At 38.1% G+C, this 17,289-nt stretch overlaps 1 protein-coding gene across 1 annotated transcript in view; it reads right to left on the reverse strand.

Moving 5' to 3' along the window:
- Positions 1-233: 233 nt before the first annotated feature.
- Positions 234-17,289, reverse strand: part of ADAMTS2 (ADAM metallopeptidase with thrombospondin type 1 motif 2) — a 269,901-nt gene continuing 252,845 nt past the window's right edge. The window contains exons 18-22 of the mRNA XM_081319671.1: positions 15,680-15,812; positions 9,212-9,419; positions 8,730-8,859; positions 7,543-7,632; positions 234-1,027 (exon numbers count right to left, since the gene is read on the reverse strand). Coding sequence (XP_081175797.1) covers positions 582-1,027; positions 7,543-7,632; positions 8,730-8,859; positions 9,212-9,419; positions 15,680-15,812 — 1,007 coding nt within the window. The 3' untranslated portion in view covers positions 234-581. The remainder of the gene's footprint in view (positions 1,028-7,542; positions 7,633-8,729; positions 8,860-9,211; positions 9,420-15,679; positions 15,813-17,289) is intronic.

Raw genomic sequence — 17,289 nt, forward strand, 5'->3', positions numbered from 1 at the left:
CCAGGTAGATTCCATTGGATTCAAACATACACAGAGATGGAGCAAGATGGAAAATGAAAAGAAACAACCCTGCTGACATTCACTACAAAGAGTCCTTGTTTAGTGACCACAATTGGGATCAGCAACTCATTAAGCAAAGTAGTAGCTAAGTGAAACTGCAACTATGCTCATGATCTTACTTCAATTTCTTTTGCTTTACAGAACTGTAAAGATCATAAATATGAGGACTTGTTGTAAAGTAACCTTTTTATCATTATCATGACTGCAAATGGTTGTTAAACAAGGCAGTCTTTAAACAAGGACTAGCTGTATGTATCATTGTTGCATAGCAGTTAAGCTATGATGCTATTGTACCATTTTCAGTGGATATTTGTAACCCCAACATTTGTTATGCTGTTTATCTTTTCTTTAATTAAATAAGCCTACATATTTATTTATTGCAAGCTGTAGCATTAGGCATTTCTGCCTTAGCACCACTATTTAAAAAATTAGCCTCTAGGGTGGCATGGGCATTACTGCAGTACTGTAACATCTCTATAAGAGAGAAAAAATATATATGTATATAGAGTTATATTTCCAATTTAATGCAATTCCCTGAGCATTCCTTTTTTCCTTTTTTCTGCAATCAGCTGCTGAATTCTTTGGTTCTTTGTCCTTTCATATGGTGGTCTCCTCCTCCAGATGATGTTGTGTTGTGGCACTTCATTTTCTGCCTCATGGATTTTATAGGGTGCATCCAGTGTGTTGCCTTCTGGCTGCTCTTTGGTCACATTAGAACTGGAGATATTTACCTTGGCAACATCTGGTGGACCTGTTGCTCTCTGTGGTGTGTGATTTTCAACAGATGTTGCAAGGGTGGGAGTGATGTCCTCTTCAATATCATTAACTGTTGAGTTGCCATGTCCTGTTTCATTAGCGTACATACCACAAGACTTGCAACACAGTTTATTATATCCAGGAATGGTACAGTACCGGTGGAGAACTTCCATGCGACAAAACATTGATCTGTCTTCTTTGCAATGTTCTGCTGGAAGAGAAAAATAAATTTAAGTGTATGCTATACAACCGAAACAGAATCAAGTAAACTTGGGTCTTAAGAGACCCTTGCATAAGTAATGTATTATATGTGCTCTTAACTAAATCTCTCATGTTTTTTGCACTGATCTAAAGCTATAAAACAAATTTCATGCATCGATTCAACTTTTGGAGGACATGGAACAAAGTGACAATTCCTGAGTCATGTACGTTTGCGTGTCCCTAAATGCACACATTAAAATTATACAGGATATAACTTTTAGACACGATAAATTGTTAGAACCACCTGTCATCTGGATCATCCTAGTTACATGCTGGATTTTCCTAAGCTCACGTCAACAGCTTGTCTTGAGTATGGTACATCAGTGGAATGAAAATTATTTATATAAGAAGCAGCTTTCTGATTTATTTTCATACATTCTGTTAATCTGATCACAGGAAGTTACTTACTACATTTGGCCTAGTACAGATCACACACCAGCATACCTGCACTTGTTTATTATATCTTATTATTTTGTTGTTTTAATACTAATAACTGGAACAAAATATACATTGGCAATGATGTAAACAGAGCCTTGGTGGTGAGAAAAAAATGTTACATACACATTTAAAGATTCCATTCAGTATATTATTTGTGATAAAAGTTTCTGATTGTACCATCACAAGCCACTGAGAATTATACAGTCACTAAGCACACTAAATCTTTACTGGTCTTTGATGGGGAGAGTAGAGTTAACTGTTTTTCTACAGTTTCTTGGGCATTGTTTTGGATAGTTAATAACAGGCACTGAGTTGAAATTATTTTCTTTTTTCTTTCTCACCCTGATATCAAGATAAATTGCTATCAAAGAAGCAAATCCATTGTGCTTCATCATTTTTGCTTCTATTATTTTATAATAATATACCATAAAAAAACTAAAGGAGTCCTTGTGGATTTTACTCCACTAGTTGTTGCTGACTATAGGGTGTGGTGTTCATCTCTGTTTCAGGGCCATTGAGCCAGCACTGTCCAAAGACATTTCTACAGTCAGTGTGGCCAGCATGACATCATGGAGCACAGATACCTTCCCATCAAAATGGTACCTATTAATCTACTCACATTTGCATGCTTTCAAACTTCTAGGTTGGCAGGAACTGGGGTGAGGACAGGAACTCACCCCATTGCGTGGTCCTTGGGTATCGATCCTGGGCTGCTGGCTTTTCATCTGACAAGCCCAGCATCTTTTAAAATATAATAGAGCTGGAAGGGACCTTGGGAGGTCTTCTAGTCCAGCCCCCAGCTCAAGCAGGAAAACCTATACCATCTCAGACAAGTGACTGTCTAGCCTCTTCTTAAAAATCTCCAGTGATGGAGTGCCCACGATTTTTGAAGGCAAGCTGTTGCACTGGTTAATTGTCCTCACTGTCAGGAAATTTCTCCTTAATTCCAGGTTGCTTCTCTTTTTGTTCAGTTTCCAAACATTGTTTTTTGTCCTGCCCTCTGGTGCTTTGGTGAATAATGTGACCCCCCTCTTATTTGTGGCAGCCCCTTAAATACTGAAATACTGCTATCATGTCTCCTATTTCAGCCAAACTGCCCTGCCCTGCCCCATAATATACCCATGCCATTAAAGACTTAATTGGCATATGTACAGAATCTTTCATCTATAAGGAGTGCATCATTTTCTGAGTTTCTATACATTGCTAGAACATTACTAGGTAGCCTTTAGTCAGGAACATCTTAAAGGCAAGAACCAAGGCAGTTCTCTCAATTGATTGTCTCACTTTCTGAAAATGATTGTCCTCTATATAACTGAGAGCCCATCATTTTAAAAAAAAACAAAAAAAACCCAGCACTTAACATTATGTTTAGATAAATCATGAATCCTCCATTGTAGGAACTGATGCATCAAGAGAAGGTAATAAATTGAGGTAGTCCTCAATTTATGACTGCAACTGCGCTTAGAATTACAGCTGAAAGCCATGCCAGTTGTTAAGCATGCCACCATGTGACTGCACCCAATTTGACAATATTCTTTGCAGTGGTCATTAAGTCAATCACTGCGATTGTAAGTGAACATGACAGTTGTTAAGTGAATCCATTGTCCACAATGGGCATTTTTGCCAGAAACCAGAAGCAAACACCAGTTTCCAGCAAAAAAACAAAAACAAAAAACATTATAAATTGTCATGGGGCCATGGGAGAGCTGGAGGCCATTGGAAGCTCAGAGCTGGGTTGTAAGAACTTGGGAGATAGACTTGGAGAGGTCTGTCATAACTTTGACCAGTCGCTAAGTAACTGGCCATTTTGTACCTGCACATATCTACATATGTACCCCTACATATTTTCATTGTCATAGGAATTGAACATTTACAAAAACTCCCCAACAAGCTCAAAAACTTCACTTCTTCCGAGAACCAGTATTGTCTTTCTTGCATGATTTATGTACTTATCTATGTGTTGCCTTCAAAATGTGGAAAGTTGTAAAAGAAAATAAGGGACAGATGCGTCAATGTCATCTTTTTGTATGAAGAAACATTCTGAGGAAGAGAGAGATTAGCATAAAATGCTGGATCATTACAGAGACCAAGTGCCTGGGCACATAGCAGAACAACTCTGAGTTTTGCTGCATTATGTGTCCAGATGGGAAGAGAAGGAACACATCCATATTGCCATCTGGTGTTAATATTAATTTGGAGGCACAGTTAACATGGTATTTAATTTCATACTACATCTGGTTGCAACATGGCTTTGTTGCTTTAATTATTAATTCATTTTTTGCTATCCTACTGTAAATAAGAACAGGATAAGTCCAGGAATCATATATGCTAAAGAAATATCCATGTTCCCCCCACTTATAAAGCATGAACAAAAATTCTGAAGCACCCTTGCTTACATAAGAAATCAATATTGAAATTCAAACTAGGTTTCCAAGTATACATTGCAGAGAGAGAGAGAATGAGCAATCTGAAAACTAAGTTAAGTAGAAGTAAATGCAGGATGCAGGAAGCATATTTTAAATAAGGACTGAAATTTCTCATATGGTAGAACACACCAAGAAAGTTTCCAGAAGTTGCCTCAGTGAAAACTATAGGAGCTATGAAGCATAGAGCAATAGTCTTATATGGCTCCAGTCATTTCACTGTAGTCAGCAGAAGAGAAGAGATATACATACTTTAATTTCTGGGAGCAACAAACCATGTGGATTTCTTGATGCTTCAACAATCTTGGATATACATGCTACAAATCCTTCCTTGGTAAAGTTGTGATGGAGTGTAGTTTGTGCTCTCTCTCTCTCTCTCTCTCTCTCTCTCTCTCTCTCTCTCTCTCTCTCTCTCTCTCTCTGTGTGTGTGTGTGTGTGTGTGTGTGAGAGAGAGAGAGAGAGAGAGAGAGAGAGAGAGAGAGAGAGAGAGAGAGAGAGAGAGCGCTAATTTTTTGCCATGTTTCTGTGTTCCAGAAGAAAGAAATTTCAGATGCATCTTTGCAAACGTCTAACAATCAAGATGGTATGACAGGATCATCAGGCCACTTAGAAGGAAGCTGCATGCAGATAGGGCAGCCCAGGGGTTAGTAGGCAATAACCTTTTAACTGCATTGCAAATTACACCCCACTCTAATTCAGGAGCAGCGGTTGACTTCAGAAAGGATATATAATAGTTCTTTACTCATCCTCTAAAATAGAGGGCACGAGTGTGTTTAATTGGCAAACATATCAGTCTAGCTAGCATGTGTTCATACTTTTACAAATATAACTGTAGGGCAGCATTATGAACCAAAGTTAAAGTTCCCAGATATTTATGGGAAACAAACAAACAAACAAATAAATTTTGTTGCTGTTATTTGACTGTGTGCTGATTTCATAAAATATAGTTCCAGTTTGGTTTCACAAGGGAAATAATTGCCTAAATTCTTTAGTTAGAGATCAAATGTTTTATGTATTTAACTATAAATTTAACAACTGTAGGGTTAAATATGTCTAGAAATTTAAAAATGGCAAAATAATGATCTATGTTTGATTTTTTTCAAATATATTTGAAACTACTTTTTCAACTAAACATAATTTTCAAACTAAGTAAAGAAACATTTGGCTGTTCAGTCAAGGAGCCTGTTGAAACAGCTTTAGAAAAATGCCTTATTTTTCACAGTAAAATGTGCAAAATATGTAGATTACATACAGAGTCAGGTGAAATGAGTCCTATGATGCTAATAAGACGTGTTTCATTTATAATTAAGAGTTTATAGAAAGACATCTTCTTTACTTCTGCAGTGGGGTGAAGTGGGGTGGGATAGCTATGGAGCATCAACAAGATTTGTGGTAGTTTAAAGGTGTAACAAATTCATTTTGGAATCAGTCACTTCCTGGATTGCAAGCCACTTGCATGCACAAAGGCAACCATTAACCTTCTTGATTTTAAGGTGCAAAAGTCTTTGCACCTGTTTGTTTTAAGCTTGTGACTTGTGTATATCAGAATAAATATAGGTGTTTATTCCTGCAACAAAACTGCCAGACCTGCTGAACTTTAATCTTTTATTTTGCAATACGCATGACAGACTGGAAGTATGTCTTTAACTCAGCAGTAAGAAAAAAATAGTTATTTGTACAATCACTTTGGTACACATTTCAACTGGCCTGATAGAAAATATTGAACAGCAAACTGAATTGGCACATTTAATATTGTGTTAAATACATACAAAACACTGATAAAATATCCCTGATAAACCAAAGTGCATATAGAACTGTGCGCAATGCCCAGGTATCTTATTGCACCATTCTCTAGAGCCACCCATATTCTCAAACATCACTTAACAGTTGTCTATTGAAAGGTAACTAACAGTCATAAGTATGCTGATAACAGTTATACACCAATTATTTTACATAACAGTATTTAGAGCCAGATAACATGTCTTTGCCTTTTATGTTGCCATGTGTAATTACTAACATGTTGCAGCAGGAAATAATAATAATAACAGCAAAATTTAAATATGTGATCACATGATAATGACCATTTTGAAGTGCTACATTGCCAAACTCCACAGGGTCACCTTTGTAAGTTATTTCAAATGTTAGTGGAAAGAGAGCAAGAAAATTGTTATGGTACCCCAGGACTAATGCCTTTCTATTCTTTGATATTACATGAGTGGTCCAGGGAGAATAAATTTTAGATCTTCAACACAAAGTCTGTTGAAGGAATAAATTGCAATTAAACAAATTAAGTGTTGCAAAATACTTTTCTTCATCCAATTTGGTAATGATCCTTTTTTCTTTCTCATACATGGACTGTGCAAATTTCCCTCCAGTGTTTAATCATTCAAGTAAAACACTCTGTACGTGAATATCAATTCATGATACCAGTACACTTATTTAAAGCTGGAACTGGAGATTAATGCCAATGCAATTAAAGTTTAAGGCATTTTTCTAAACATAGTTTCTTCTTCCCTAAGCAAAAGAAAACAAATCAATAAAATTGAGGTAATTCTGTAGTTCACACTATTATGCTTGCCAGTTGACACACATCTAAAGATCATACACGCACACACGCACGCACGCACAAGCACACAAATAGAAAAACTGAACAGTCAAGCCAAATATGCATATGGTGAAAAAAGACTGATGAATGTAATGATGAATAAAGAATTAATTGCTGAACAACTTTTGACATTACATTGTGTGTCAATGCCATATTGTCTCAACAATGTTACAATACTGCACACCACAACTTGTAGCATAAGTACATGTTCTGCCATGTTGTTTTTCTAATTGTTTTTTCAAAGGAAAAAGAAAAAAAAGAACATAAAGTACACTCCGATAAAATTGTGTTTTTCTACTTTGGGAAATTAATACAAAACCAAACAAAGATTCCTTTGAAGCTTAGTACTTAGTAGCAGCAGCATTTGATGGACTATATATAAAAAGAAGTCTCATCTTCCTGAATAATAAGTTTTTTTTCATGGTGACAAACACATATTTTAAAGCCATTGTGACACATGGTTTGAGAAGCAATGAGGCTATAAAGAAAGATGGAATGGTTGCTTTTGCCCTGCTTGAATACCCTGCAAAAACACTTAATCTGCCATGAGTTAGAGGACCTTTAGATGAAAGGAAAACCTTAGCACTACAAGTTGTCATTATTGTGATGCGATCACATTCACAATAAGTTGTCAGTTTCACCATCAAACCCAAATCATGAGCCAGTTAAGAGCCTTTTTTCACCATCACTAACCAACAAGCAAACCGACATCAGCTCACTTTTTAGAGGACTTACAACAAACTGCAGATATTCTGCTTCATACACCCAACCCCTTGACGACCTCTACTGCAGCAATGAAGGGCTGCTCAATCTCCAGAGAAGCAAGACATTGAACACTGCAACCCAGTGCAGGGAAAAAAAAGATTCATCTCAAGATAAAGCTCTGAAGATTCAAGAAAATGTCCCATATAGGAAAAAGAATAGAGCAGAAGGCAAAGTCCACATCTGATGTGGCATGCAGTTAAAAGCAAAGGCAGAATTATAAATGGGTCTTTTACTTGAAGATATTTTCTGGATGGGATAATCTGTGTCCGGTCTTGACAGCCACTGTATCATATAAGTCTTCTTGGATGTATCTGATGAATTTTCTGAAGGAGAAAGAAAGATTTGGGGAAGAAAGGGGGGAAAAATATGAGCACTTTTTGTAGCTTTTAAGGAACATTTTACAATCCAAAAGCTGAATTAATAGACCCGATTCTAATCACAAAAAGAAAAATATTTCACAAGCCAAAACTATACTTATACTTAGAAAAACACCAGTTTTAATGAAATTAATCATTTGAGCCCTTCTGTTCAGATGTATCACAACGTGGCATGCTTTCAGAAAGGCTAACACAGTACAAATGAAGTTAGTGAGTAAATGTTTTTAGAGACGTTTACTTCCATTTTAGGATTTCTTCACACATTTGGGCTGTTAGGTGTGCAATTAAAACTTTGAAAGGGTACTTTTGAACAAGTTGGACAGGAACAGTGGTTGATTAGGTCTTGCAACAACTCTAAGGAAGGCAACTGTGGACTATTGTGGATCTAGATTGAAAAACATAGATGTGGAGGAACTACAGAACACAAAAACAGCAGTGAGAAAAAATAAAAACTAATTTCAGATAATTGACTAATCTCAGTGCCTAGTCTCAACTATTAAAGTTTCCAAAATGGAGTTTGATCCTCCGGTAATTCATAGACCAATATTTCTTAACCTTGGCAGCTTGGAGAGGTGTGGACTTCAATTCCCAGGGCTGGCTGGGCAATTCTGGGAGTCAAAGTTCACACATCTTTAGGCTGTCAAAGTTGAAAAACACTGCCATCAACAAAGAAGAAACAATGCTTTTAGATTCTTGTCAAGAATGATTCTCATCATTTCGGCTTTGTTTATTATTTCATACTAGCCTGCTAGCATTTCCCCCCAAACAATAATCTGCAGTGAGCTCCCACCCTTACCCCGCCCCAAAATCAGACTTCTTTAAGAAGTGTTTTTCAAATTTCTTCTCCAGCTGCAACAAAGATAAAACTGTTAACACTGGGAATATGGGACAGATTACTCTGAAGTAAAATAGCAAATGGTGACTGTTGTATCTCTATAGTTTGTTGGCATGTTACAAAGGAGTCCTCCCAACTTCAGCCCTCCCCCTTCCCTGCCTCTCCAAAAGACTCAAGAAGTAAGAGTTTTTAAAATGTGTGCACTCACTAGAACATGAAGGTAGCCTGCAGAGCCTTGTTGTTTCTGGCCTATCTTCTTTACATAAGCCAGTAATATTTTCTCTTGTCCTGCAGAGAACTGGCCTTTCTTGTGTGCCATTACCGCAGGTTACAGAACACTGGAGAGCAAAGAAAGAAAAATGGGCTTCCGATTCTCTTTCGTAAATGCATTTTTTGGTTTATATCTTTCATCTTTATACACACACACGCACACACACAATTATTTAGCGCTAACAATCACAGTTTTGTTACTCTTCTTCCAACTTTCTAAACTTCTGGATGACTCTAAGGGAAACATGGAGCCATGTTGTTATATAAATATAACATCTATACATTCCATTTTGTATTTCCAAGATACGGGAGCTTAAAGGGGACCACAGACCTTTCCAGTTATTTTGATTGAGAAAGCACATGGATACGGATAGTCCCCCTGCATAAATTGAACCATGATAAAAAAAAATGTCTGCTTACCTGCGACCAGGGTCCAATCCACCACTGTGCAGGGCAAAGTTCCCGATTGCAAACCCTCTTGCCCTCTGGACGATCACTGCTGCAATATTTGGTATGGACAGAACGGTTTGTGTTGTCGTGCAATGTTTGGATACATCGTACTGAACGCACCTGATATCCTGTTTTCCCACAACTTTTGCTGCAAGGTTCCCAGTCACCTGTCACCCATCTGTTTCAATTAAAAACAAGTCAAATATATAATGGAACCACTGGATATGGTCCTGACTAGTATGAGTATTTCCAGAATGTGTATTGTTTGGTCTGGGACTTGCAGAGGAAGAATAGTCAATTGAAGACACCTCCATGAAAAGCAGAGCTGAAAACTGTGATGAAGAACAAAGAGCTGATGAGTAGACCAGGTCTTTAAGCCTCTCTGGACAGGGGAGAGATTGCCCACAAGTGCTCCACATAAGGAGACTGCAAAATAGTGGGCTCCAGCAACCTATGGAGATTTTCAGTCATCCACGTCATAGTTATCCCAAAAGTGCTTTTTTCATGAGACAACTGGACTTTCTTGTTTTTGTTTTTGTTTTGAAGATGTTTTGCTTCTCATCCAAGAAGCTGAAGAAGCTTCTTGGATGAGAAGTGAAACATCTTCAAAGAAAAACAAGGCAGTCCAGTTGCCTAGTGAAAAAGCCTTTTTGGGGTGGTCTCCAGCAGGTTTTGAGCAATGAGAGATGAGGGAATAGTCATCTTGCTCAAGCACAATTGGCTCCATTGAAAGGATACTAAGTTCACAGAAGGAATTGCTTGTTAATTACTTATCAGCTATTAGAAATCTTTGGATCAGCAAGTTTGAAAGCATCAAGTAAGTTTGTCTTCAATGCTTTAACAAAAAAAAAGTTTTAGCTACAAGTTTAAAATCTCAAGATAAACAGCAGAAGGTTTGTTAAAACTTCAGTTTTAGAAAGCTACAAATGGACTAAGGGTTCAAGTAAATTTGAAATAAAATTTTGGAATTAATTGTAAATAATTCTTCCCTTGGAAAAAATGCTTTTTTCCTGATTTTTTTAAAATAATAGGACAAGAGAGAAAACTAAAGATTTCAATTAAAGGAGAAGAATGACGAATTTATAAATATATAAAATCCCAATATACAGGTAGTCCTTGACTTACAACAGTTCATTTAGTGACTGTTCAAACTTACAATGGCAGTGAAAAAAAGTGATTTACGATTGTTTTTCATATTTATGACCACTGCAGCATTCCCATCGCCATGTGATCAAAATTCAGACACTTGGCAACTGACTCATATTTATGACAGTTTCAGAGTTCCAGAGTCCTGTGATCACCTTTTGCGACCTTCCATCAAGCCAAGTCAATGGGTAAACCAGATTCACTTAACCACCGTGTTACTAACTTAACAACTGCAGTGAGTCACCTAACAACTATAGAAAGAAAGTTGTAACATGGGGCAAAATTTACTTAAAAACTTTCTCGCTTAGCAACATAAATTTTGGGTTCAATTGTGGTTGTAAGTCGAGGACTACCTGTACTTAGAAATCAGAGCTGGATTTTGCATAACTCTAAAAATATGACACCTAAAATAATTCTACTATTGAACTATCCTCCCCTTCATGGATTACTGCCTTATCGTGGCGAAGGGGCTTGTGTAATTCAATGAAGCTATGAGCTATGCCGTGCAGGGCCACCCAAGACGGACAGGTCATAGCAGAGAGTTCTGACAAAACGTGATCCACTGGAGAAGGAAATGGCAACCCACTCCAGTATCTTTGCCATGAAAACCCTATGGACAGTACCAAAAGGCAAAACGATATGACGCTGGAAGATGAGCCCCTCAGGTCGGAAGGCGTCCAATATGCTACTGGGGAAGAGCAGAGGGCTAGTACTAGTAGCGCCAGAAAGAATGAAGCGACTGGGCCAAAGCCGAAAGGACGCTCAGCTGTGGATATGTCTGGTGGTGAAAGGAAAGTCCGATGCTGTAAAGATTTTTTCTCCATAGGAACCTGGAATGTAAGATCCATGAATCAAGGCAAGCTGGACGTGGTCAAACAAGAGATGACAAGACTGAACATCGACATCTTAGGTATCAGCGAACTAAAATGGACAGGAATGGGTGAATTTAATTCAGATGACCATCAGGTATACTACTGCGGGCAAGAATCCCTCAGAAGAAATGGAGTAGCCTTCATAGTCAATAAAAGAGTAAGAAAAGCAATACTGGGATACAATCCTCAAAATGACAGAATGATCTCAGTTCGAATCCAAGGCAAACCATTCAATATCACAGTAGTCCAAGTCTATGCCCCAAACACCGGTGCTGAAGAGGATGAAATTGACCGGTTCTATGAAGCCCTACAGCACCTTATAGAAGTAACACCAAAAAATGATGTCCTTATCATCATGGGGGATTGGAATGCTAAAGTAGGAAGCCAAAAGATAACCGGAATAACAGGCAAGTTTGGCCTTGGAGTACAAAATGAAGCAGGGCACAGGCTGATAGAATTTTGTCAAGAGAATACGATGGTCATAGCAAACACTCTTTTCCAACAACCCAAGAGACGGCTCTACACATGGACATCACCAGACGGTCAACACAGAAATCAGATTGACTATATGCTCTGCAGCCAAAGATGGAGAAGCTCTATACAGTCAGTAAAAACAAGACCAGGAGCTGACTGTGGCTCAGACCATGAGCTTCTTGTTGCAAAGTTTAGGTTTAAACTGAAGAAAGTAGGGAAAAGCACCAGGCCAGTCAGGTATGAATTAAATCATATCCCCGTTGAATATACAGTAGAGGTGACAAATAGATTTAAGGAATTAGATCTGATAGACAGGGTGCCTGAAGAACTATGGACAGAGGTTCGCAACATTGTACAAGAGGTAGCAACCAAAACCATCCCAAAGAAAAAGAAATGCAAGAAAGCAAAATGGCTGTCTGAGGAAGCTTTGCAAATAGCTGAGGAAAGGAGGGAAGCAAAAGGCAAGGGAGAAAAAGAAAGATACGCCCAATTGAACGCAGAATTCCAGAGAATAGCTAGAAGAGATAAGAATGCCTTCTTAAATGAACAGTGCAAAGAAATAGAAGAAAACAATAGAATAGGGAGGACCAGAGATCTTTTCAAGAAAATTGGAGAGATGAAGGGAACGTTCAATGTAAAAATGGGCATGATAAAGGACCAAAATGGCAGGGACCTAACAGAGGCAGAAGAGATTAAGAAGAGATGGCAAAATTACACAGAAGAACTATACAAGAATGAGCTTAACATCCCTGATAATCACAATGAGGTGGTCACTGACCTCGAGCCAGACATCCTAGAATGTGAAGTGAAGTGGGCCTTAGAAAAGCTGAGCAACAACAAAGCTAGTGGAGGTGACAGTATTCCAGCTGAGCTATTCAAAATCTTAAAAGACGATGCAGTAAAAGTGCTACACTCAATTTGCCAGCAAATTTGGAAAACTCAACAGTGGCCACAGGATTGGAAAAGATCAGTTTACATTCCAATTCCAAAGAAAGGCAGTGCCAAAGAATGTTCAAACTATCGCACCATTGCACTCATTTCTCATGCTAGTAAAGTTATGCTTAAAATCCTACAAGCTAGACTCCAGCAGTATGTGGATCGAGAACTACCAGAAGTACAGGCAGGATTTCGAAGAGGCAGAGGAACTAGAGATCAAATAGCCAACATACGCTGGATCATGGAGAAAGCTAGAGAGTTCCGGAAAAACATCTACTTCTGCTTCATTGACTATGCTAAAGCCTTTGATTGTGTGGATCATAACAAACTGTGGCAAGTTCTTAAAGAGATGGGAGTACCAGAACATCTTATTTGTCTCTTGAGAAACCTATATGCGGGCCAAGAAGCAACAGTGAGAACTGGACACGGAACCACTGATTGGTTCCAAATTGGGAAAGGAGTCCGGCAAGGCTGTATACTGTCGCCTTGCCTATTTAACTTATATGCAGAGCACATCATGAGAAAGGCAGGGCTAGATGAATCAAAAGTTGGAATTAAGATTGCTGGAAGAAATATCAACAACCTAAGATATGCAGATGATACCACTCTAATGGCAGAAAGTGAAGAGGAACTGAAGAGTCTCTTGTTGCGAGTGAAGAAGGAGAGTGCAAAACTTGGGTTGAAACTAAACATTAAGAAAACCAAGATCATGGCATCCGGCCCTCTCAATTCCTGGCAAATAGATGGGGAAGAAATGGAGGTAGTGACAGATTTTATTTTCCTGGGCTCCAAGATCACTGCAGATGGGGACTGTAGTCAAGAAATTAAAAGACGCTTGCTCCTCGGGAGGAAAGCCATGGCAAATCTAGACAGCACACTAAAAAGCAGAGACATCACCCTGTCAACAAAAGTGCGTATAGTCAAGGCTATGGTCTTCCCAGTTGCAATGTATGGCAGTGAAAGTTGGACCATAAGAAAGGCTGAGCGCAAAAGAATTGAGGCCTTTGAACTCTGGTGCTGGAGAAGACTCCTGCGAGTCCCTTGGACTGCAAGGCGATCAAACCAGTCAGTCCTAGAGGAGATCAACCCTGACTGCTCTTTAGAAGGCCAGATCCTGAAGCTAAAACTCAAATACTTTGGCCACCTAATGAGAAGGAAGGACTCACTGGAGAAGAGCCTAATGCTGGGAAAGATTGAGGGCAATAGAAGAAGGGGACGACAGAGAATGAGGTGGCTGGATGGAGTCACTGAAGCAGTAGGCGTGAGCTTAAATGGACTCCAGAAGATGGCAGAGGACAGGAAAGCCTGGAGGAACATTGTCCATAGGGTCGCGATGGGTCGGACACGACTTCACAACTAACAACAACATTGAACTATCCTAATGTAATTGTGTCAGACTTGAGAGGACAGAATTTCCTTCTAGTTTTTCTGACAAATAAGATCATCTATTCATAATACTCTAAACAATTAATATGGAAACCAGCAGGGACAACAACTATCAAAAAAAGTGTTGTTAGCAGAAGCTGGCACAGAAGCAGCATAATTCTTAGAAGTAAATTTGCTACTTTCGCTTTGTCAACAATTCAATAGTCAGCTAAGTACCATACGAAAGAATGAAAGCCATAGCTTCACAGTTTGTTGTGCCATTATAAATGTTTCATAGTTATAGAACAATTTCTCTCGGGAACAATGTTTAACTATTTTTGCATCTGTGATAATCACAGTGTGTGTGATAATCCTATACCTGTAAATATTAAAAACTTAAGTGTTGCAAAACTCTGGACTCTCTTCGCTTTTGCGATATTCCATCTAACACCATTTCCATTTCCCAGCAGTGAATTGCTCAAGATGCTTCACAAATAGGCTGCGCTCAGGCTGTGACGCCCTCTGATCTACAGTAAGTGAAATAGAAACAACCTCCATGGAGATTTTCTTCTTTAAAATTAAACTGTTGCTCTTTCCAAGAAATACCTAGATATCCCCTTCAGTTTTTATTTAGGATACAGTGAACTAAGGAACGTGAAAAGCAAATGAATTATAGAGTGGACACCATTCCCAAGACATCTATGATTTTAGGATTTTCAAATTAATGTGTTTACAAAAAGGCTGCTGTATGATATTCCTTCCTTTTAGGTATGTTTGTTTTACTACACTGAAGGTCTGCTAACAACCAATGATGTGAGTTAAGTGGTAGCTGAGTGCCCAGCATTGTACCTTACTACAGACATATCAACTAATTTGGTTGGGACATGATGCTAAATCCTGGCTCATCAAGAGTGAGCACGTATGAGATTCAAACAGTGATAGTCCTATTTATGCATTTTTTAAAAATTGCTAGTCTCTAGTTAGATTAGGAACAAAGGCATGTCCTCTATCTTTATAATGCCTGTTAATCCAAACCATGGAGTGTAAATACTTGTTTAAAATGACCAGAAGTAACTATATAAATGAAAAATACTATATAATGCTTACATCTAAAGTTTTTGTAAGCAGAAAATTCTCATTTTCCACTATTCTTCAACAACCCAACATTTCTAAAAGTTATGCTACAGTTTTTATTCCTGTTTGGATTAGGATTAGTAAATGGAAGATTTTTCAATAATGGCCTGTACATATTTTTAAAGAACTGAAAATCAATTTATATAAATTCTATGTGCTTCCCCCTCAAATATTCAGGCACTTATACGTGTTCAATAATGACTTATTCTATGTTTACTAATATGTTTTTCTTTTAAAAAAACTTTATCCCCATCAAAATTCATTTTGCAATCAGGGCGCATCCTTATTTACCTGATTTTTAAACTAAATCTTAATATTGCTAATTTCACCATTTCACATTACATCATATGTAATTCCTAAGGTGATAACTTTATAAAAATAAAGAGCAGTCCTGATCCAAAAAAAGCAACAGAAAGCGAAGAACATTAAGACAAAATCATCTGAAGCAAGGCAATGTTGCATTAGGAGATGAGTATTTAATGGCAGTGAATATTCAGAGAGACCCACTTACATTGGCTGGGAACATTCCTGGAGATTGCACACTCTACGAATGGGCCTGGGTTTTGAGATAGACTCACAGTAACTGCGACGGATCATCTTCAGATCATTCTTCCTCCGGCAACCATATTTTGTAAATTGGTAGCCTTAGGGGGGGAAAAAACTTACTTTATCTTCAACATTGCAAAGAACTTTCACATAATTCAAATATTTTTTATCCCCGCCCCTATTAAAAATACTCTGGCCACTGTTTTATGAATGAAGGTGAATATACGTGTCCCAGGATAATGTTGCAGGATTCAGTGTGGGTCCGTTCAACAGAAGTTTTGTCTTCCCAGCTGGAGCCCATCTTTTCTCTAGAGAGAAGTTCCCTGAAAATAGGCTCCAGCATGTGTCCGAAAGCTCGGAAGACCAAAACCTCTGTGTCCCGGTGGACCAGATTGGATCCTGCGCTATTTTATGATTTTCTTACATCAGTTAAACCAGAGATAATAGAATAATTCTCTTCCACATGGATGCTTGTCCATCTCTCAGTAATCCGGGACAGCATATAGAGTTGTTAATGGTTTATAAATTAGCTTCAGTTATATAAAAGTCAAGTAAAATCTCACTGGAGTCAAGCTTGACTCTTGATAATTTACACAGATACATTCCTGTCCCTTTAAGTTTGACTTCTCAGTATAGTCAACTACCCTGAGTTTCCTAAAAGGTCCTCTTCCACCAAACCAGGAGGCCTGTTCAGATGCTTGTCCATCTCTCAGTAATCCGGGACAGCATATAGAGTTGTTAATGGTTTATAAATTAGCTTCAGTTATATAAAAGTCAAGTAAAATCTCTCTGGAGTCAAGCTTGACTCTTGATAATTTACACAGATACATTCCTGTCCCTTTAAGTTTGACTTCTCAGTATAGTCAACTACCCTGAGTTTCCTAAAAGGTCCTCTTCCACCAAACCAGGAATGATTTTGTTTAGCTTTCTAGATCAGGCAACATCAGGTTTCAATTATACAGAAGAAATCAATACACTTGTCTGTCAGATACAGGTTGCAAAAAAACAGGACAATCACAAAATGGTTAAAATGGGATTCTGCCCCATCCCCTATCCCTGCAGTTTTTACCCTTAGTTGTAAGTTAGTCAAAAAATTAAGATCCAACCATCTGGAAATCCCAGAGGTGTACACCATACTGAGAAGTAGAAGAATGATATGTGCAGAAAGCAGTGGCAACTCATAAACTTGCTAAGAAAACAATTTGTATGTGTCTGTGTCTGTTCAGTTATCAAAGTCACGCTTGGCTGAAATGATTTTACCTTTAGTCCACTAAACACATCTGTGTTATGGCTGCATTTTGTACTCATAATATTAAATGAATGATTTAGAATGATGTTGAGAATGTTTTTGGCAACCAGGAGAACACAGAAACTGAAAACAGACATATCCTTGTGCAGACTATGGACTTAGAATCTGTATTTTCAGATCAGCCATGGTTTTTGTCATGTAGATCAAGAGATAGCACTGTGTCTTGCTCTGTTCTGGAGGTAGAAAATGAATCCTCTTAAAAAGTCAAAAACAGAACGCGAGAAAGGAACATAGGAAGAATGTATGAGCTGAGTTTGGGAAACCTC

Source organism: Vipera berus, assembly GCF_964194415.1.
Source record: "Vipera berus genome assembly, chromosome: 2".
Classification (NCBI taxonomy): Eukaryota; Metazoa; Chordata; class Lepidosauria; order Squamata; family Viperidae; genus Vipera; species Vipera berus.